General features: G+C 39.6%; 4 protein-coding genes across 6 annotated transcripts; 3 read left to right on the forward strand and 1 right to left on the reverse strand.

Annotated features, from left to right (window-relative positions):
• Nucleotides 1–50: 50 nt before the first annotated feature.
• Nucleotides 51–1,012, reverse strand: LOC108140995. Its single transcript, XM_017264070.2, has 2 exons — nt 567–1,012; nt 51–490 (listed from the first exon to the last, which is right to left on the reverse strand). Exons 1-2 carry the CDS (start codon nt 973–975, stop codon nt 210–212), a joined length of 690 nt encoding a protein of 229 aa, XP_017119559.1. The 5' UTR covers nt 976–1,012; the 3' UTR covers nt 51–209.
• Nucleotides 1,013–1,804: 792 nt separating this feature from the next.
• Nucleotides 1,805–5,057, forward strand: LOC108140969 (pickpocket protein 28). Its single transcript, XM_017264036.2, has 4 exons — nt 1,805–2,203; nt 2,558–2,660; nt 2,901–3,475; nt 3,830–5,057. Exons 1-4 carry the CDS (start codon nt 1,895–1,897, stop codon nt 4,580–4,582), a joined length of 1,740 nt encoding a protein of 579 aa, XP_017119525.2. The 5' UTR covers nt 1,805–1,894; the 3' UTR covers nt 4,583–5,057.
• A 333-nt stretch (nt 5,058–5,390) lies between these two features.
• On the forward strand, nt 5,391–12,572 carry LOC108141114 (importin-5). Its single transcript, XM_017264330.2, has 5 exons — nt 5,391–5,757; nt 7,099–7,248; nt 7,316–8,410; nt 9,295–10,648; nt 11,322–12,572. The coding sequence occupies exons 1-5, from the start codon at nt 5,677–5,679 to the stop codon at nt 11,957–11,959; spliced, it is 3,318 nt and encodes a 1,105-aa protein (XP_017119819.1). The 5' UTR covers nt 5,391–5,676; the 3' UTR covers nt 11,960–12,572.
• A 1,217-nt stretch (nt 12,573–13,789) lies between these two features.
• LOC108141192 (protein spartin) lies at nt 13,790–18,581 on the forward strand. 3 transcript variants are annotated; one of them, XM_017264434.2, is made up of 5 exons: nt 13,791–13,924; nt 13,999–14,195; nt 14,949–16,098; nt 17,103–17,409; nt 18,102–18,581. In XM_017264434.2, exons 3-5 carry the CDS (start codon nt 14,964–14,966, stop codon nt 18,331–18,333), a joined length of 1,674 nt encoding a protein of 557 aa, XP_017119923.1. In that variant the 5' UTR covers nt 13,791–13,924; nt 13,999–14,195; nt 14,949–14,963; the 3' UTR covers nt 18,334–18,581. The 3 variants fall into 3 exon arrangements, with proteins under 3 accessions (XP_017119925.1, XP_017119923.1, XP_017119920.1); XM_017264436.2 differs by lacking the exon at nt 13,999–14,195 and having other exon boundaries at nt 13,790–13,924; XM_017264431.1 differs by lacking the exons at nt 13,791–13,924; nt 13,999–14,195 and adding an exon at nt 14,283–14,315.
• The last annotated feature ends 1,359 nt before the right edge of the window (nt 18,582–19,940 follow it).

The raw sequence follows: 19,940 nt of genomic DNA on the forward strand, positions 1-19,940 counted from the left end.
CCAATACCACATTTTAATCCCCAATTGTAATATGAAATTAGAAACCTAGATTTGATAGTTTACAAAACAATACAATTATATTAATCAGTAGTATTTATCTCAGAGTATTAAAAAAATACATTTTTATATTACTTTGTTGTTTCTACAGATGCGCATCCCAAATAAATTCCAATCAGTGAGATGACTGAAATATGAAAGTTTTATTTAGGTCAAAGGTCCAGTTCGGTCACTTGTGCTTTTATGCTTCTTAAAGCGTTCTTGTAGTTCTTTAGCAGCTCGGCCATCTTCCGCTTTTCCTTTATATAATACTCCATGGACATTTGTACGTACTCCTGGCCCTTAAAATTGAATACGGACACTTCGGAGGTATCGATGGTTTCGCTACTTTCAGGTTCCATGCTAGCTAGGTTAACTTTAGGAGTATCCTTCGGTGAAGGTGCGTTCGATTCTTTGGAGCGTTTGGCGGGTGGAGGCTCTATGTCAAGCTCAACTAAAAATTGAAATATAGTTATATGTAAAAGCCTTCAGGGAAATCTATACTTATAGTCAATACATGTTATACTTACGCTCGTGATCAATAGTTTTGGACTTTGTGGTCGTGTCCACGGTGTTAATATTAATGCTCAGTTCATCATCGCTCAGATTTATAAAGTAGTTCTCCTGCGACGTTGAGGCCACCTCTTGGACCTCCTGTTTCGGTTCGGTGTCCCTTTCCTCGTACGGATACGGAAGTGCCTCGCCCACAAGGAGCGTTCGCTGCTTCGAGGAGGAGATGAACTTGCGGTCAAAGTGAATGGAGCACATAAACAACTGACTCTGGGGAATCTTCGGATGCACCCGTCCATTTTCGCGCCACTTTCTCGCTCGTTCCGGATTTTTGGGGAAGGCGAACAGAGTTCTCTCCTTGTTCGCCGCAATGTCGTGGACGGCATAGTAAAATTCGCAATCCTTGTACGCGCAAGTTCTCGTAACCATTTTCAATAATAATATTGATACCTTATAGCGTCGTTTCTAGCGATGGCAAAATCGGGTAAAAAATACTCACGCACGGAAGTACTCACGCAAAACATATTAATCGGCAATCTATATTAATAACGTGTTCACACAGTCGCTTTGAAAATATGTTGCGCAGCGTTCTCACAGGCCAGAGTAAATGCAAAAGGGCTAATAATCCGTGGAAAATGTATTGAGAAAACATTTTCTTTAGCAAACTACGAGCAACTGTAAAAAATTATTTGGATTCATCGTACTTTTTATTATCTTGAAAACTATTTTGAAATTATAAAAATGTATTTTTACTTTTTTTCTCTGGACGATTAAACAAATGTGGGCATAGTCTATTTCACAAATGGTTGACTAAAGTTACTATTATATTTAAAATATTCAGAGTTTTGGGCAGAGCTTTTGAATTCTTTCTGTGGAAAAACATTGTTAGAAATGTAAATATACACAGGTAAATACATACAACTATACTCTGAGACATGGATGCAATCAATATCTACCGATGCATGCAAACGAACCATTATTTAGAAGTTATAAACATAAATGTACATTTTTCGACAGATGGCGCCACTTAGGGCCCGATTATTTTCAGGGGCATATTTATTTTGAGTTGATTAGCTAAGTAACGGGTATATTTAATAGTCGGGGATCTTGACTATTACGTTCATTCTTGTTTTAATTGTTGTGTAAATATTATTTCAATAATATCTATGAATTTACATATATATATATATATATTTTTTTTAATATATTATGTGCGCTTACTACTTGCAGACCGCCAGCCCAAAACAGTAAAATCGATCGGTCTGGCAGGTCCATCGAGTAACGGGATGGCATTTATTTTGCAAAGTTAGCACGATTTGTATGTGTTAAATTACATTATTTGTGAGCTATGTTTGTGCGGTCGAAGAGTGGAATAGACACCAGCATGACTATGGCCGAGTGCGATGTGGAGGGCAACAGTGCTGGCATTGACCTGTCCACCAAGAAGAAAAAAAAGAGGGAGGGATCCGTCACCTGCAAGGGATTCATTACCACGTACCATGAGTACTGCGAGAACACCTCCATTCACGGCGTCCAATATCTGGGCGAGCGGGAGCGCCCTTTGCGCGAACGGATCTTCTGGCTGTTCGTGTTCCTGATCTCGATCTATGGATGCTCCACACTGATCCTCAGTGCCTACACCAAGTGGACCGAAACGGTGGGAGTCTGCGGTAAATGTAAAAACAGTGAAAGCTCCCTGTAACAGACGGCTCAGAATTTTTTATTACGCTTTGCAAAACTAACATTATTTTTTATTTGAGCAAACAGCTAAACAAAATATTAAAAATAGTTTACAAAATGTTATTAATATTAAACAGTTTTATTCAAATCGTTATTTAAAAAAAAAAATTATTTAAAATATTTAAAAGTTTTTCGTTTGTAGTATGTTTAAAAATATAATTCTTTTAATTGAATCTTAGAAAAATTTTAAATTTCATTAGAATTAAATTAGGACTGAGCTTTTGCTGGTTTTATCCATTAAAGAGTATTACTAAATTGTATTATTTAACAGCCCGTCATCGTAAGCTTCGCGGAGAAATCGACGCCTGTGTGGAGCATCCCGTTTCCGGCGGTCACTGTTTGCTCTGAGACCAAGCGGGTCTTAAAGCAAAAAGGTTTGTTCAGATCCAATTTTACAGGTCTTTCCAAGCTATACTCATTTCCTTTAAATCTTAAAAATTAATCTTATTTAAGGAAAATATTTTAAAACATTTTTTTTTCAAATGTTATCTATTAATATTTTGAAAAAAAAAATTTTTATGATTTTCGAACAAAAGTTTATACGTGAATGAAATTAAAGAGTTATGAAATTGAGAGTAATAAAACAAATGATTTTTTTACAATTTGATGATTAGGTAAGGAGACCACATATGCCGATCTATACAGCCAATTCAGCGAGGAAATGCGAGCTTCTCGACTGTTTAAGCCCCAAAATGTTAGCGCCCTGGAGATGGAGGAGTTCCGCACCCTGCTTCACGTATGCAACACCCAGATCATCGAGGAGGACATGCCCTTGATTGCCGGCGACGACTTGGACTACTTCGATGTCTTGGAAAGAATGCTGCCCCAGTTTGAGCGTTACTTCTTCTACTGCCGCTGGCTGAGTCGCTTCGGGGAATGCGAGAAGTTTTTCCGTAAGACCCTTACGGAGGAGGGCATCTGCTATACCTTTAATGGGCTGCGAGCCACCGAGATATATCGGGAGGACACCTATCAGTACCGGCATAGCGGAGAGCCCCTGGAAATGGAGAACATAAGCTCGCGCCATCCGCCCTGGACACTGGAGTCGGGCTATGCTCACGGTAGTGAGGTGGAAACCTTTCCGGCCAGGGTCCTGAGTGCCGGAGCTCGGTCTGGCATTTTCCTGGCTCTTCAAAGCTTTAAACAGGAGGTCGACTACGCCTGCCGAGGTCCTGTGCAGGGATTTAAGGTAGGATTAAGGTATTCTTCATTTTTACGGTCGAAATAACTAGATATAGAATACCAAACCTTAATATCCAAAAGAAACTTACCCATATGTTGTGGTTTTGTGTGCTTTAAAAACCTAAACTTACAATACTATTCAACCTACTAAATAGTTTTGTAATGATAATATATAGCTAACTTGTAAATCCTGCGGCTTACCCTAACATTATATATTGTAACATAAATTATTGATTGAAAGAAAAATGTTTGGATTCAGAAATCACAATGTTATCGAGCCGAGAACTACTTTTAAAGCTATTTTAAAATGCTGTTCATGAACTTATTAATTGCTCACTTTTATATCCTTACCAAATACCAGGTGCTGCTCCATGCACCCGACGATGTGCCGCAGGTGTCCAAGCAGTTCGTGCGCATTCCCATGGGCAAGGAGGTGCTGATCGCAGTGAAGCCCAGCATGATCACCATGTCGTCGGGCATCGCGGAATACCATCCGATTCGGAGGCAGTGCTTTCTTAGCCACGAGCGGTCGCTGCGCTTCTTCAAGATCTACACCGAGTCCAACTGCCAGCTGGAGTGCCTGGCCAACTTCACGCTGACCAAATGCGGATGCGTGAAGTTTTCCATGCCGCGGAACATGGATATGCCGGTGTGCGGAGAGGATAAGATCCATTGCTACGATCGGGCGGAGAGACAGCTGTTGGTCAGGGAGTTTAAACGGGTGAGAGCTCTGAATGCCGGGAGGGGGGATTCGAGGGGCGTGGAATCTGCCTGCAACTGCATGCCCGCCTGTACATCGCTCGTCTACAACACGGAGATCTCGCAGGCCAACTTTGATCTGGAGGAAATGCTGCTGGCTGAGGGCGACACCGACTTCCTGCAGGAGTATCCCGGCTCCCAGATGTCACGCCTGTCCATCTATTTCAAGCAGAGCCAGTTCATCACTTCGAAGCGATCGGAACTGTACGGCATGACCGAGTTCCTGGCAAACTGCGGTGGTATCTTCGGTTTGTTCATGGGGTTCTCCATCCTGAGCATGGTGGAGATGATCTACCATTTCACCTTGCGGCTCTTCACCAATCTGAAGCGCCTTGTCAAGGTCCAGCAGAAATAACTCCATCCAACATTTTATCCCGATTTTTGTCTTCGGTTGTATAAATCTAATTTTGCACTAGATACTTTCGATGGCAAATGCAGTGTAATCATATTTCAAAAAATATTTTTGAAATATTATTATTGATTTATTAATTCAGATAATTATGAAGGGCAAAATGTCAAGTAATTGATTTTTTGTTCTAGTCAAATTGATTATTACCGTTAATTTTTGTTTCTAATTTTTCTTGTTCAAGTTTACACTAATTTTGTAAATAAAAATGTAATATTAATTTAATAATCGTATTTTCCGTTAAGAAGAGTTATGCAATTAGCATTTCGGCACGCAAATATATGATATCCAATTAAGTAGTAAATATTGCTTAAAAACAAATTAAATTTAAATTATTTGAATAGGCGAGTAAAGAAAGGACCTAAAATATATTCGACCTCAAAATCTTTTCAATAACCTAATAAAAGAATTTTAAACAAAATAATTTAAAAAGTAATTTAACTTATAATATTAGAATTTCAGAGCTAAACAAAATAAGTTCTGAAGGCTAAAATGCGACATTTTGTTGTTGTGCTGAGTTATGCAATATAATTATTATAGAAAAGTCCGTAAATTCGGAATTCGCTACAGTAAAGAATTTCGAGAGGCTTATCTGTTTTTTTGCCCGTTACACAATAAATATTTAAATATAGCTAGATATCTAGCTATTTCGATGAGTGCGCCCGATAGCTGTCATCACTTTTCCGGGCGCTCGCTTGCGCGCCAAAAACAATCGGCCTTTATCGATAACAGAAAAGCAGTGTTGCCACCGGCACCTCAACACTCCAGCCTGTCATAAAAATTGCAAAAAACGCTGGATAAACCACGCGAAACGCAGAAATTAATTAAATCGCACCCACCCGCCAACGACCAGGCACCAAAAAAGTCACAGTGACCGCGGATTCGAGAGTGCAGTGCGCCAGTTTGCGACCCTTTGGCAACCCAGGCAGAGGCAGTTGTTCTGCTCTTTTTTAGGCGGCCGCCGTCGCGTGAAGACTGAAGAGAAAATCGTGGTTTCCGCGAACGCTTTGTGTTTCGTTTCAATTGGAATCAGACAGGATAAGATGGCAGCGGATCAGGCTCAGTTCCAGCAGCTCCTGGTGTCCCTTTTGTCCACGGACAACGATGTGCGCCAACAGGCGGAGGTAAGTCACATTATTCTCGCCCTCAGTGAGGGGGGAGGGGCGGGGGATCGCAGTCGCACATATTGCTATTGCCTCGAATTTTCGATGCGCAATTCGCAAATGTGCATATAGAACAAACACCGCCGATTTCGGTGGCCAGCTGCCATCTATAAGATATTTGACCAGACCCAGACATGCGAATCTTACGGACGAAATTTTCTGTCAAATCTGAATCATCGCACAAAACGTGTTTTCGACCTCCGCTTTGCCATCGACATTCGCATGTGTGCGAGCGAGAGCGCCATAGCGACGAACGGTGCGAAGCAGAAGGCAAACAAGGCAAAATCGAAACTAAATTGTACAATTTGCATGGCCGCCGCCGCCACATGATTCGGTTGCTTTTTCCAGTGGAACACCGAACACCAAACGGAAACAAAGAGCAGGTGCGAATTCCATGACACACGGTCTGGGGAAATGCAATCTGTCAGTCGGTTGATAAGGCGCGCTCGGATTCCGTTGTTTCGTTCCGGCCGCCACATGGCACCGCCCCACCCACCGCACCGTACCGCACCCCACCCACTCGGCTGACCTTGGGCAGATGGCTGTCTTGGTACCGCCGCCGTCGCCGCTTCCACTTACCTCGGTGGGCCGGATAATCGGTTGCCAAAACTATATTGCTCCCTTCTCGGATTCACTTTTCTCCATTAAATCCGATTTATTTGGAGGTTTCCAAAAATCTAAAGCACAATTCATTATTATATAAAATATATACAATATTGAATTACAATAGCAATGAAAATGAAAATATTTTGTAACATAAAATACAATTCACAGTTTCAAATATCACTTTCATTTTTAAAATTCAAATACTCTTTATCAAATCAAATTTTTTCGAAATAGTGAAAATAAATCGTAAGTAAGCGATGAGAGAATATCAACCAACAAACAAGTTCGAAAAGTTAATATAAATATAGTTTGCATTGGCTGCATTCACACTTATAATTACAAGGTATACAAGAAAACGTTTACAACAAAAAATATTAGCTGGATAGCGATTAAAATTACACACTGTGTGTGCAAAAATGTATATAGGTTCATATATATCTTATCAACCGATGACTACAAGCTTGTCAATACTGTACATGTAAGCTTTAATCTTGGTTAAGGGAATATTTTCCATAAATCAAAATTGATTTGATATTGATAAAAATAGAAAAACAAATTGAATGTATCCAAAAAATGGATGATAAACTACACATGTAACTAAAAAAAATGTTATTAGATTGATCCAGAGCCCACTTTAGCAACCCCCAATCACTAACTCAAATTTCCCCATTTGGCTGTTCTCTTTTTCGTTACCAGGAAGCGTACAACAACCTGGCAAGGGAGCTGAAGGTGACGCACCTCCTGGGCAACATCCAAAATGGGCAGCAATCGGAGGAAGCGCGACAGATGGCCGCCGTGTTGCTGCGTCGTCTGTTCACCACCGAGTTCCTGGAGTTCTACAAAGAGGTAAGCCGTAGACCCTAACGAATTCCCGATCCGCAATGCTCTAACCAATATTACCGACATTTTGCAGATTCCCTCTGAGTCGCAGAACCAGCTGTTGCAGCAGATTCTTCTAGCTGTGCAGCAGGACGTTACACCGCAGCTGAGGCGCAAGATCTGCGAAGTGGTGGCTGAGGTGGCCAGAAACCTCATCGACGAGGAGTGTAACAATCAGTGGCCGGATATCCTGCAGTTTCTGTTTCAGTGCGCCAACTCGCCGACGCCGCAGCTGCAGGAATCGGCGCTGCGGATTTTCTCCAGTGTGCCTTCGATCTTTGGAAACCAGGAGACGCAGTACATCGATCTGATCAAGCAGATGCTGGCCAAGAGCATGGACGCTAGTTCCGATCCGGAGGTCCGTGTGCAGGCTGTGCGAGCCGTCGGTGCTTTCATTCTCTACCACGACAAGGAGAAGGAGACGGCCATTTACAAGCACTTTGCCGACATGCTGCCACGCATGATCCACATAACTGGGGAGACAATCGAGGCCCAGGACGATCAGAGTCTGCTCAAGTTGCTAATCGAGATGACCGAAAATTGCCCGAAGTTCCTCCGTCCCCAGTTGGAGTTTATTTTCGAGGTCTGCATGAAGGTGTTCAGCTCGCAGGACTTTGAGGACAGCTGGCGCCATCTTGTCCTCGAAGTCATGGTCTCGCTGGCCGAGAACGCACCGGCAATGGTACGCAAGCGGGCCGATAAGTACATCGTGGCTCTGATTCCGCTGATTCTGCATATGATGACCGATTTGGACGAGGACGAAAACTGGTCCACCGCCGATGTGGTCGATGATGACGATCACAGTGACAACAACGTGATCGCCGAGTCCTCGTTGGATCGTCTAGCCTGCGGCTTGGGCGGAAAGGTTGTCCTTCCGCACGTGATGAACGCTCTGCCGGCTATGTTGGGCCATGCTGACTGGAAGCATCGCTTTGCCGCCCTCATGGCCATATCGGCCATCGGTGAGGGCTGCCACAAGCAGATGGAGGCCATTCTGGATGAGGTCATGACCGGAGTCCTGAACTTCCTGAGAGATCCGCATGCCCGCGTTCGCTACGCCGCCTGCAACGCCATCGGCCAAATGTCCACCGACTTTGCACCGACCTTCGAGAAGAAGTTCCACGCCCAGGTGAGTGTGGTCCTAGTTGTGATGGAATTTATTTATTAAATTGTTTGCCTTTAATGAGTTCAATGCAATATCTGGTTAGGTATTCAACTATGAAATTACATTAAAATAAAACCCAATTTGATCCTGCTAAGTCAATATCGGAAGCCCCTCTTTAAAATATTTTAAAATTTTGTTTAGCATGTATATTTACCATTTTTTGAAGTGCATTAGTAAAATAGTTTTAATGCATTTTTATTGGCAACACTTAATTGGAATTCTGTCTAGTTTGGTTTTTTAAATTCAATACATACAAACAAACAAGCAGAACATTATCTAAACAATTTAAATTATTTTATATTTAAGTTTAGCATGTCTATTTAACATTTCTTGAAATGAATTAGTTAAATTAGTTAATTCTTGAAAATTAATTAGTTAAGAGTTTTAATGCACATAATTGGCAACACTTAATTTAAAAACTGTCTACAGTTTGGTGTCTTAAATGCCATATTTACAAACAAACATGTAGAACATTATCTAAACAATTTAAATTATTTTATATTTAAGTTTAGCATAACATTTTTTAACACTTAATTGGAATTCTGTCTACAGTTTGGGGTCTTAAATGCAATATTTACAAACAAACAAAAGCAGAACATCATGTAAGCAATGTATTTCGTGTAAATAAACAGAGACTGTTATAGTTTATAGTTTATTTATCCACTCGAGCCTTACAAGCTTGAAATGCAATTCTACGATTTCCGCGATGAGGTCTATTTACCTAATTGTACATGACTTTTTGTATTCAATTTAATTAAGACAAATAGAATTGAGCTCTTGTTTAAATAATTCGCCTGTTAAAGTTTACTTTAATGAAGTAACACGCATGATTCCGATTGTTTTTCCAGGTGATTCCTGGTTTATTGTCCCTTTTGGATGACGTGGCTAATCCCCGAGTGCAAGCGCACGCCGGTGCCGCTCTGGTTAACTTCAGCGAGGACTGCCCGAAAGTTATACTGACACGCTACCTGGACGGGATTATGGCCAAGCTGGAGACCATCCTGAACTCGAAGTTCAAGGAGCTGGTGGAGAAGGGTAATAAGTTGGTGCTGGAACAAGTGGTCACCACCATTGCTTCGGTGGCGGACACCTGCGAAGCAGAGTTCGTGGCCTACTACGATCGCCTCATGCCATGCCTTAAGTTCATCATCCAGAATGCGAACTCCGATGATCTGCGCATGCTACGTGGCAAGACCATCGAGTGTGTGAGCCTGATTGGATTGGCGGTGGGCCGGGAAAAGTTCATTGGCGATGCCGGTGAGATCATGGACATGCTGTTGGTCAACCACACCGAGGGCGGAGAGCTGGCTGATGATGATCCCCAGACCTCGTACTTGATCACTGCTTGGGCCCGCATGTGCAAGATTCTTGGCAAGCAATTCGAGCAGTATCTGCCACTGGTTATGGGTCCCGTGATGCGGACAGCCACCATGAAGCCCGAGGTGGCGATGCTGGACAACGACGAGGTGGAGGATATCGAGGGGGATGTGGACTGGTCTTTCATTAATCTTGGCGAGCAGCAGAACTTCGCCATTCGCACCGCTGGCATGGATGACAAGGCTTCCGCCTGTGAGATGCTTGTGTGCTATGCTAGAGAACTGAAGGAAGGATTTGCCGAGTACGCCGAGGAGGTGGTGCGTCAAATGCTGCCCATGCTTAAGTTCTACTTCCATGACGGTGTCCGCACGGCGGCTGCAGAGTCGCTGCCCTACCTGCTCGACTGCGCCAAGATCAAGGGTCCGCAGTATCTGGAGGGCATGTGGTTGTTCATCTGCCCGGAGCTGCTGAAGGTGATCAACACGGAACCGGAGCCGGAAGTGCAGTCGGAGCTGCTCAACTCGTTGGCCAAATGCATTGAGACCCTGGGACCCAATTGCCTCAACGAGGATGCCATGAAGCAGGTTCTCGAGATCATTAACAAGTATCTATTGGAGCATTTCGAGCGGGCCGACAAGCGTTTGGCGGCCCGCAACGAGGAGGACTACGACGACGGCGTCGAGGAAGAGCTGGCCGAGCAGGACGACACCGATGTCTACATCCTTTCCAAAATCGTGGACATCACACATGCCCTCTTCCAGACGAACAAGGCCCAGTTCCTGCCCGCCTTCGAGCAGGTTGCCCCCCACTTCGTCAAGCTGCTGGAGCCCAGCCGACCCGTCGCCGATCGCCAGTGGGGCGTTTGCGTGTTCGACGATCTGATCGGTAGGTTATATTGGAATTCCATTAGAATAACAATTTTTTGTTAATGAAACTTAGTTAGTAAATAGTGCCACCAAAGTCGACTGATCAAAATTTGGAAACATGTAGAACTGAGTGCATATTAATTAATTGGTTTATGTGATTTTTTTTTTTAATTGATGTTTGTTTTTTTTCCATTTATAAGACTGAATCTCTTTTATTCTTCGTTTTATAATATATAACATATTTATATAAGTGCACCGGTCTAAATGTCATTGCCTTAATATGTTTTCTGTACATTTTGTCTTTATTTTAAAATCATACTTTATTTGTTTTGCATTCATATAATAATAGGTTATATTGGTATTGCATTTAAATAATGTTAATGAATGAAACTAAGCTAAGCTAAATAGTGCTAATAGTAAATAGTCGACTGACCAAAGATTAGAAACATGTAGAACTATGTGCATCTTTATTAATTGGTTTATGTGATTTAAATTTTTTAATTGATGCTTGTTTTTTTTCATTTATAAGACAAACTCTTTCATTCTTCGATTTATGATATATAATACATACATATATATATATGTACCCATATAAGTGCACCGGTTTTAATGTCATTCCCCTAATATGTTTTCTGTATATTTAGTCTTTATTTTAAATTAACGAACTCATTCTTGATTTATTTTGCTTATAGAATTTTGCGGCCCCGCTTGTGCTCCCTACCAGCAGATCTTCACGCCAGCTCTGCTGCAGTACGTGCTGGATAAGTCGCCGGAGGTGCGCCAGGCGGCTGCCTACGGATGCGGAGTGCTCGGCCAGTTCGCCGGCGAGCAGTTTGCGCTCACGTGCGCCCAGATCATTCCACTGCTGGTGCAGGTCATCAACGATCCAAAGGCCCACGAAATCGAGAACATCAATGCGACCGAGAATGCGATCTCGTCATTTGCCAAGATCCTCAAGTACAACAAATCGGCGCTGACCAACGTGGACGAGCTGATTGCGGCTTGGTTCTCTTGGCTGCCGGTGACCGAGGATCCGGAGGAGGCCACCCACATCTATGGCTACCTGTGCGACTTGATCGAGGCCAATCATCCCGTGATCCTTGGCGCCAACAACTGCAATCTGCCGCGCATCGTCTCCATCATCGCTGAAGCCTTTGGCACCAAGGTGCTGGATGCGCAGAGCGCCACCGGCACACGTATGCTCACCATCGTCAAGCAGGTGGAATCCAATCCGGACGTGATGGCCGCTTGTGCCAGCACCCTCACACCAGAGCAGCAGCAGGTACTGCAGGACGCCTATCGGGAATTGGCGAACGTGCCGACCGCCTAAGGGGTCGGAAATCCCCAGCTCCTCCAGACCCAATCCCCAATCCAGTCCTGGCGATCATGGCAACGAAGGATGGATGGAAGCGTCAGCAACTCGTTATCATTGTTTTTCATCTGACCGAAGTTGTCGTCGCAAAATGCATTATGAACTATACGTTAAAAAACACACACATACACGCATACTTATACTTATGTGTACACGCTAGAGTTATCCGGGTATATAATTCTATATATACATATATATATATTGTGATTTCAATCAAAAAATCTTCTCCCGAAGACTAAAGTCTGCGCCTCGTTAGAATTTGACATGTTGTATGAAACGGATCCCAATGCCATCACAACCACACACAAATTCCAATAGATTATTTTCGTTACTCAAATTTGCATATGTTTTACACATATGTGTGTATATTCGGCCCACACGGCCGCCTCCTCTTCCTGCAAAAAAAAAAAAAAAAAACAAAACAAAAAACAGGATGTAAACGTTGTCCGAATCGAACGAAATGTAATTTTGTGCATTCAAATCAGGATCCACAAAAATATTTAAAGGAATAACATTTATTGTATTTTAAAAAATGATAAAAAGAACGAAATAAATAACACGTAAAACGAAATTTTAATTGAAATGGATTCTGCGTTTTATAATTGTTTTTGCACGTGTTCAGGCTTTTTATGTTTTTCCACTCATAATAATTTCATATAAATATGCGCTTAGCTTACTTTGCCATGACGTGGGCGGAATTAAACAAGTCAAAATTCAAATATTAATTGAATTTATTTAATATTTGTTACCGCTAGACAGGTAAATCTGCAAATGTTGCCTTAAATATTTTTAATATTTAGATCTTGAAAATTTACTGGAGTTGCTGTGACTTTTCAAAGAAAATTATTATTATTGATTTTAAATTCGGATCTATTTCATCTTACAGTAATTTAAAAAATAACTTGGATGTCCAGCTTTACGATCTGTAGAATATACGCTTGAGTAAAAATGTAAGAGATTCCAATATTCTTAATGTTATTTTAGGTACCTTTTGGGGTTTTTTTTGCCGTCATCCAACTGGTATATAAAAGGATAAACAAGATATTCTTTACTCTGTTCAACGCTGGTAGGGCCAACTTCTCTACAAACCAATTCATCTTCATAATATAAGTTGTAGAAGTTATCTAAACATCTGAAATCCAAATTGCAGTCGCGAATTCTTAAGGCCAGAAAAAATTTAAAATATCGTAAAATTTTGTGTTTTTTTATACCCTTGCAGGTGCTATTATAATTTCAGTCAGAAGTTTCCAACGCAGTGAAGGAGACCCTATAAACTATAAAAAAAGGTCAAAAACTACAGAATTACGGTTTAAATTTCATCAAAATCAGACGACTATATCATATAGCTCTCATGGGAATAATCAAAATATTAAAAAAAATAAATTTAAAAAAATGTAACTACGTTATTTTTAAATTATTTTAAAATTATTTTTGATTAATTATTTATTATTAAAAGCGAAAAACGATGTCATATGACTGCCATAGGAACGATCGATTAATTAGCTGAAAGCAAATAAATCAAAATTTAAATGTTTTTAAGAATATTTCATTTTAGTAATAGTTGATTTCTTCCTTGTTTTCCATTAAATTATGCATATTTTGGGTATTTGTCTCAACCAAATGTTCTCAAAATTGGAGACAAACAAATAACTGCTTTTACTGTTTTTTACTGTTCTTGTATTTTTAGGTTTCGACAACAGATTCGGTCGTCTCTGTCATACAGCGATGCAAAAGTCCCCCAGTCGTGTATAGGCCGCCTAAACAGCTGATGGCTTTCGTAGGGAAAATAGGCGAATCAAAACAAAAGTGGAAAAACTCAGAACATTCCACAGCTCGAATACAAAACTCACATTCTAATATGTTATTAACGAATTTAAATATAAATCAGTTCATTTGAAGGCAAATAATCGAATTTTATGTTAAGTATGAGCAGAGACATCGAGATATAATACTAATGACGAAATACTTGTTAAATGTTGATTATTTTTATGACTTAGTGTTGAGTTGGTGGGCAAAGTGCACAGATCTGTATCAATCGCATCGACTTTCTAGAACTTCTCCGTCAGAAATAAAAAAACCAGAAAGCTAAGTGCAACAGGTGGGCGTGAAAAATCCGACGCGAAAGCAGAAAAGCGGAAGCAATTTAGTTGGCCACAATTCAATTTCGAGCAGCTGCCCCACTCTTTTCGAGAAGGTAAGATGCAGAGGCTGTCCGTTGACCAATTTCATGACGCATTTTGGCCACAAAAGGTGGCACTTGGCCCTTTAGTCATTATTTGTTGACCGCCACGTCAGGATGAATCTCTGCCAGCGAGTGGGTTTCTTGTAAAATTAATAAACATTTCTAGAAGTTGGAAAAACATTCTTTAAGATATAAATATATATATACATTCACCCATTCGACTTCTGGATTATAAATATTTAGTGATGTTCTTTCTGTACGACACATTAATAAGATATTTCAAACCTCAAGAGATTATTTTGTTTTTTTTTGTGTATATTTATAGTTTTGCCAGATCGTTGACATTATAATGAAATATTGTTTAAACATCTATTATTCCATGTCAGCTATATCATATTTTTGTAGCTTATCAACTAATACGGACATCGTAAAAGTCAGTCCATAATTCGAAATATATTTAATTGAATTTTAGTAATCTTAGTACATTTTATAGGAAAAAAATAAAAATAAAAAACTCATCTTAATTAACTTAAGACATATGTACTTATAATTATCTCAGACAGTCTCAAAGTATTAAGAACCAGCTATAATGACAAACTAATGTAAAGAGTAGTACATTTTATAGGTAAAAAAATAAAAATAAAAAAGTCATCTTAATTAACTTAGTATATACTTATAATTATCTCAGAAAGACTGAAAAGATTATGAATCAGCTATAATGACAAACTAATGTAAAGAGTATCCATTTTGTGTTTTCCATCCTAGATATATAAAGCCGTAATGTCGGAGGAGAAGGAGTTCTTGGAAGCCTATGCCGGCATTAAAGCAGCCTACAAGGCGGCCATGACCCAGGTGGAGCTGGCCGTTGGTCACGAGGAGCAGGAGTCCCAGGGACTGGCCATCGAGGCCTATGAGTTGGCCCTCCAAATGATAGAAGACACTTTCGGCATTCCCGTGGGACTGCCGGACGAGATTGATGCCGTGCAGACGGAGTGGAATGATGCCTGTGCGCTCATCCAAAAGCTGAAGAGCGCCAAAACCGAAGTCAGCTACCGTCTGAGGGTTTTGCGATCCCAGAACCAACCCATCGATGGTACTGCCCAAGAGGCCAAGGAGGAGGAGGAGGAGGAGCAAACGGAAGTGGATGCAAGGAGGTCGTTGCTGGCGGAGAACCCTTCCACACACTATGACATTGCCAATGCTGGCGGAACGCCAAAGACATACAGAGAGTTGGCTGCAGGACTGAGGCAGCTTTTAGCTGTTCGGGATTCCAATGCCCTGCTGGATGAGCTTTTCCGTGCCCAAGTGAAATTGTACAGGATTGAAGCCAGTGGAACTGTTGCCTCCATAAGTGGGTCGTCGACCATGTCGCTGGTTATGTGCACCGTGGGCGGTGAATGGAAGTACCTCAGTGGCATCTACTTCATCCAATGCTCCATGCCGAATGAAGAAACCGATATGATCTGGCTCTATCCCCTGGTTCCATCGATCACCAATTGCTATCGCACGGAGTACGGAGCCTTTATCTTCCCTGACCTGGAGTGCCAGCAACCGGGAAATGCGTTCGGTTTAATGCTGGCCAAAGAAGGTACACATTCGTTGCAAACGGAGGAAGAAATGCAGGATCTGCAACAGTTCTTCCTTGACTTGTTAGAGGCCGTGCTCGCTGGTACGGTGGAGCAGTTGAAATCTCCCATCTCCCAACGTGCTGGCTTCGCTTCGGATTCCGTTTCCGGTTCGGAACAGGTGTCCAGACACATTGTGGGTGCGGCTGATTTCATTGCTCGCAATCTGGTCAAGGGCGCCGAGAAGACGGGAGACCTCATGGTCAGGGGCACCCCCTATCTTATATCTAAGATGAAGCCAGCATCGACCGATGCTCCCACCCAGGTTCCCAGCTCCGTCCAGACTTCAGGTAAGTTAAGTCTAATAGATTTGGGAAACATTTTAAGAAGAATACATTTTATTTAAGAAGAAATGCACGTGTGGCAAAGATAACGTTTTAATTCGCTTCGTATCAGATATTTACAGCAGCAAGTAAATAGAAAGTGATGTCTATTCTTCGAAAATTGTTAAATATTACTTACTTTATTATGAACAATAACATTGTTAATAACTTACAAATTCAAAGGGATATAAGGAAGTATTTTTACCTCTTTTTATAGCCTTGCAGAGGGTAGGTTTTCAAAGCAGTGTAGGAGACATTTTTCACTGTTTAAAGTATATATATTCTTGATATATTCACTAGCCAAGTCCGTCCGTTCATCTCAAAACAAAATTTTTGAAAACTGCTGCATCATAACTCGACTACAAGTTGACCGGTCGGTTTCAAATTAACACTCAATCATCTTAAATGGGTCCTACCTACAATGAACTACGAACTTAAGGATTGGTTCAAAATTGTCCATTTGGCAGAATTCAAAAATTCATTTTATCACACTAAAAAACAACTTTTTTTCAAAACTATACCATTTTGTTAATATTTGACATTTTGTAAAGATCTTACAAATCTTAAAATAAATTTAAAAGTTACATTATTATGTGCAAAAAGTTTCTAAACATTCTATCTAGTACTTTCTTCAGAAAAAATTCTAAAGATTGCGTATTTCTTTGGGGGTTTTACTGGTGATAATAATAATAATACGGTTTTTGAGTTTTGTTTCAATTTTCTTGTCAAGCTTCTTTTTAAATTTTAATATATTATTATAAGTGTAGTTATAGTTAAATTGTATGTTTTTATAAGAGCCTTAAGAGCCTCTAAATCGCAGTTATTTGATAAAAATAATTGTTGCATCCAAACTTCAAAAATAATTGGTAATATTTATTTTGTCTTACCCATCTGAATGGGCAGTTACAATTCTACCGTTTAACCGTGATTGCTTAAAGATTTATCTAACTTTACCCCTAAACTTCCTTTAGTTGAAGTGGCTCAAAAAGTGACGCATGCGGCAGCCGGAATGACTGGTTGGATTGCTGGAAAGGTGGGCACTGCTTCAATGGCAATGGGCCGCTACCTGGCTCCTCACATCCAGGAGCAGGGGTCCAAGCTGCTGCAGAAAGGATTCGGCTACGACACCAGCGAGGCGAACAGCACCATGGAGGGAGCCCTGACCATCGCGGCCGGTGCCGTAGAAGGTGTCAGCACTGTATTCGATGGCCTCGAGTCGTCGGCCAAAATTCTGGGCTGCAGCCTCAGCGAAAACTCCGTCAAGATAATTGAACACAAGTGAGTTAATCTTTAATTTATAAAATCTATTTCCATATTCGGATATTACCGATATAGGGTAAGACATTTAAAGTTAAAGAACCAATTTTTGTTGGTTGCCAAAACAACAAAAATAGTGCAAGATGCAGCGTATAAAACTTTTACGAAAGTTATATTTAAAATCCGTTCAATTAAAAAAAATATTGTGGCTAAACTATGTATTTACAGCAATTTTTAAAACATATTTTTTGAGATTTTCGGAAAAATTATTTCTTTTATTATGTATTTTAAAAGGATACAAAGGCGATTGGCCCGATGACGATGTTTACTTAAATCTAGTGCAATTTTTCATAGTTTTAGAGAGAATTTTTTTCTATTTCAATAAAAAAAAATATATACATGCCACCAATGCTGAAACAATTATTTAATTAAGTTTTAAGCAAATATTTATTTTGCTTTGTTATTAAGTAAAATTATTGAGTTAAATGAGTTATCGTTGCCACTTTTTTTTGTCTGAAGTTTTCTGATATTTATTAGGTCTTTTGCATGTTTCGTCATAAGGCGGCAGTATTAAAATCGAAATATTTAAACCATTTATCTTAAACATATTACAGTTATAATTATTGTTAAAAATTTCCAAATTCCAAATAATTTCTTTTCTTACATAATCCTAAAGTTTTTTAATATTTTTAACTGTACATGTGCCATTTTAGATATGGCCAGCCGGCGGGAAATCTTGCCAGTGGCACCTTCGACACGGTGGGAAACGTTTTTGTAGTCAGCCAGAACGTAAACTACATTACTCCCAAGGGCATCGCCAAGAAAATGGTCAAGCGAACAGGAGAAGCCGTTGTTAGCGACTACAAACGAGACTTACGCAAACCGGAATCTCATTACATAAATGCCGGAGCTCTTTATCCGGATTTACGGGCTCTAAAGGAATAAGGGCTCATGCCTAAGATATTATTCATGTTTGTAATCGTCGATATTAACATGATATATTTATATGCCATTTTTAGCTTTTTTTGATACAAAATCTCATATATAAAAAATAGTTAATATATAGATACGGTTATTCTTATTTAAAAACCAAATGTTATGTGATGCGTAAACGAATTCGAAGGATAAAAGGTACAAGATACTCAATAAAAAGAAAACATTTTCTTAAAAATAAAATCATAAAAAAAAGATAATAATTGCTGTAAACATTATTTTTCCATATTTCTTAAAGGTCTTGTGGATTGTAATAAAACAAGTAAGAAATTCAGTTAAATCATATTTTTATACCCTTGCAGAGGGTATTATAATTTCAGTCAGAAGTTTGCAACGCAGTGAAGGAGACATCTCCGACCCTATAAAGTATATATATTCTTGATCAGCATCACTAGGCGAGTCGATCTAGCCATGTCCGTCTGTCCGTCTGTCCGTCCGTTTATATGCAAACTAGTCTCTCAGTTTTAAAGCTATCTGCATGAAACTTTCCCAAAAGTTGTCTTTCTATTGCAGGTAGTATATAAGTCGGAACGAGCCGGATCGGACGACTATAGCATATAGCTCCCATAGGAACAATCGGAAAAATAAATGAAAAAAATTATAACTTTGCTGTTTTTTAATTTTTTGTTTAGTTCTTCGACATATAGCAATGGTTAAATATTTCAGAATTATGGTTTAAATTTCATCATAATCGGACGACTATAGCATATAGCTCCCATAGGAACAATCGGAAAAATAATTGAAAAAAAATTATAACTTTGCTGTTTTTTAATTTTTTGTTTTGTTCTTCGACATAAAGCAATGGTTAAATATTTCAGAATTATGGTAAAAATTTCATCAAAATCGGACGACTATAGCATATAGCTCCCATAGGAACAATCGGAAAAATAAATGAAAAAAATTTATAACTTTTCTGTTTTTTAATTTTTTGTTTAGTTCTTCGACATTTAGTAATGGTTAAATATTTTCGATTTACGGTTTAAATTTCATCAAAGTCGGACGACTATATCATATAGCTCCCATAGGAACAATAAAAATATATAAAATAACTATCAAATAATTGAGCTGCAAATCATCATAGCTTCAATGTTTTTAAACTTATACGCAAGTAAATTATAATTTTAATGTTTTCAAAAATGTTTAATTCTTGCAATAGCTGCAAGGGTATATGAACTTCGGCTTGCCGAAGTTTGCTTTCTTTCTTGTTTAATTGTTATGTTAATCAATTCTAAAGGAATTGAAATACAAACATTTTGGCCAGCTAAGTCTTCGTCCCTTTTTACTGGAATATTATTCTTTTTTTATTGCATGAAATTTCGACTTTAAATATATGCCAAAAAAATGTATTTGATAAAGATATTTTATTATTATTATATTTTATTATTTTTCTTAATAAAAAACCGACATTTGGCTTAACTTGATCCGGCTGGAACAGAGTGCACCGGCTTTATTATGTAGAATAGCGAAGATTGTTAAAACACTAATCATATAAATACATTATATTTAACCTAAATATGATTAAAATTTAAATTAAATTAAGGTGGATTCATTAGCGGGGA

This window comes from Drosophila elegans, unplaced genomic scaffold (assembly GCF_018152505.1).
Source record: "Drosophila elegans isolate 14027-0461.03 unplaced genomic scaffold, ASM1815250v1 contig_476, whole genome shotgun sequence".
Classification (NCBI taxonomy): Eukaryota; Metazoa; Arthropoda; class Insecta; order Diptera; family Drosophilidae; genus Drosophila; species Drosophila elegans.

Excerpts from the sequence above, each read along its gene's own strand:
- LOC108140969 (XM_017264036.2), top strand. The coding sequence starts at position 1,895 with ATGTTTGTGCGGTCGAAGAGTGGAATAGACACCAGCATGACTATGGCC. Across the intron at positions 2,661-2,900 it reads GCGGGTCTTAAAGCAAAAAG|GTAAGGAGACCACATATGCC; the intron begins GTTTGTTCAGAT and ends TTTGATGATTAG. Across the intron at positions 3,476-3,829 it reads GTCCTGTGCAGGGATTTAAG|GTGCTGCTCCATGCACCCGA; the intron begins GTAGGATTAAGG and ends ACCAAATACCAG.
- LOC108141114 (XM_017264330.2), top strand. The coding sequence starts at position 5,677 with ATGGCAGCGGATCAGGCTCAGTTCCAGCAGCTCCTGGTGTCCCTTTTG. Across the intron at positions 7,249-7,315 it reads TCCTGGAGTTCTACAAAGAG|ATTCCCTCTGAGTCGCAGAA; the intron begins GTAAGCCGTAGA and ends GACATTTTGCAG. Across the intron at positions 8,411-9,294 it reads AGAAGAAGTTCCACGCCCAG|GTGATTCCTGGTTTATTGTC; the intron begins GTGAGTGTGGTC and ends TTGTTTTTCCAG.
- LOC108140995 (XM_017264070.2), bottom strand. The coding sequence starts at position 975 with ATGGTTACGAGAACTTGCGCGTACAAGGATTGCGAATTTTACTATGCC. Across the intron at positions 491-566 it reads CAAAACTATTGATCACGAGC|TTGAGCTTGACATAGAGCCT; the intron begins GTAAGTATAACA and ends TTCAATTTTTAG.
- LOC108141192 (XM_017264431.1), top strand. Across the intron at positions 16,099-17,102 it reads CAGCTCCGTCCAGACTTCAG|TTGAAGTGGCTCAAAAAGTG; the intron begins GTAAGTTAAGTC and ends AACTTCCTTTAG. Across the intron at positions 17,410-18,101 it reads GTCAAGATAATTGAACACAA|ATATGGCCAGCCGGCGGGAA; the intron begins GTGAGTTAATCT and ends GTGCCATTTTAG.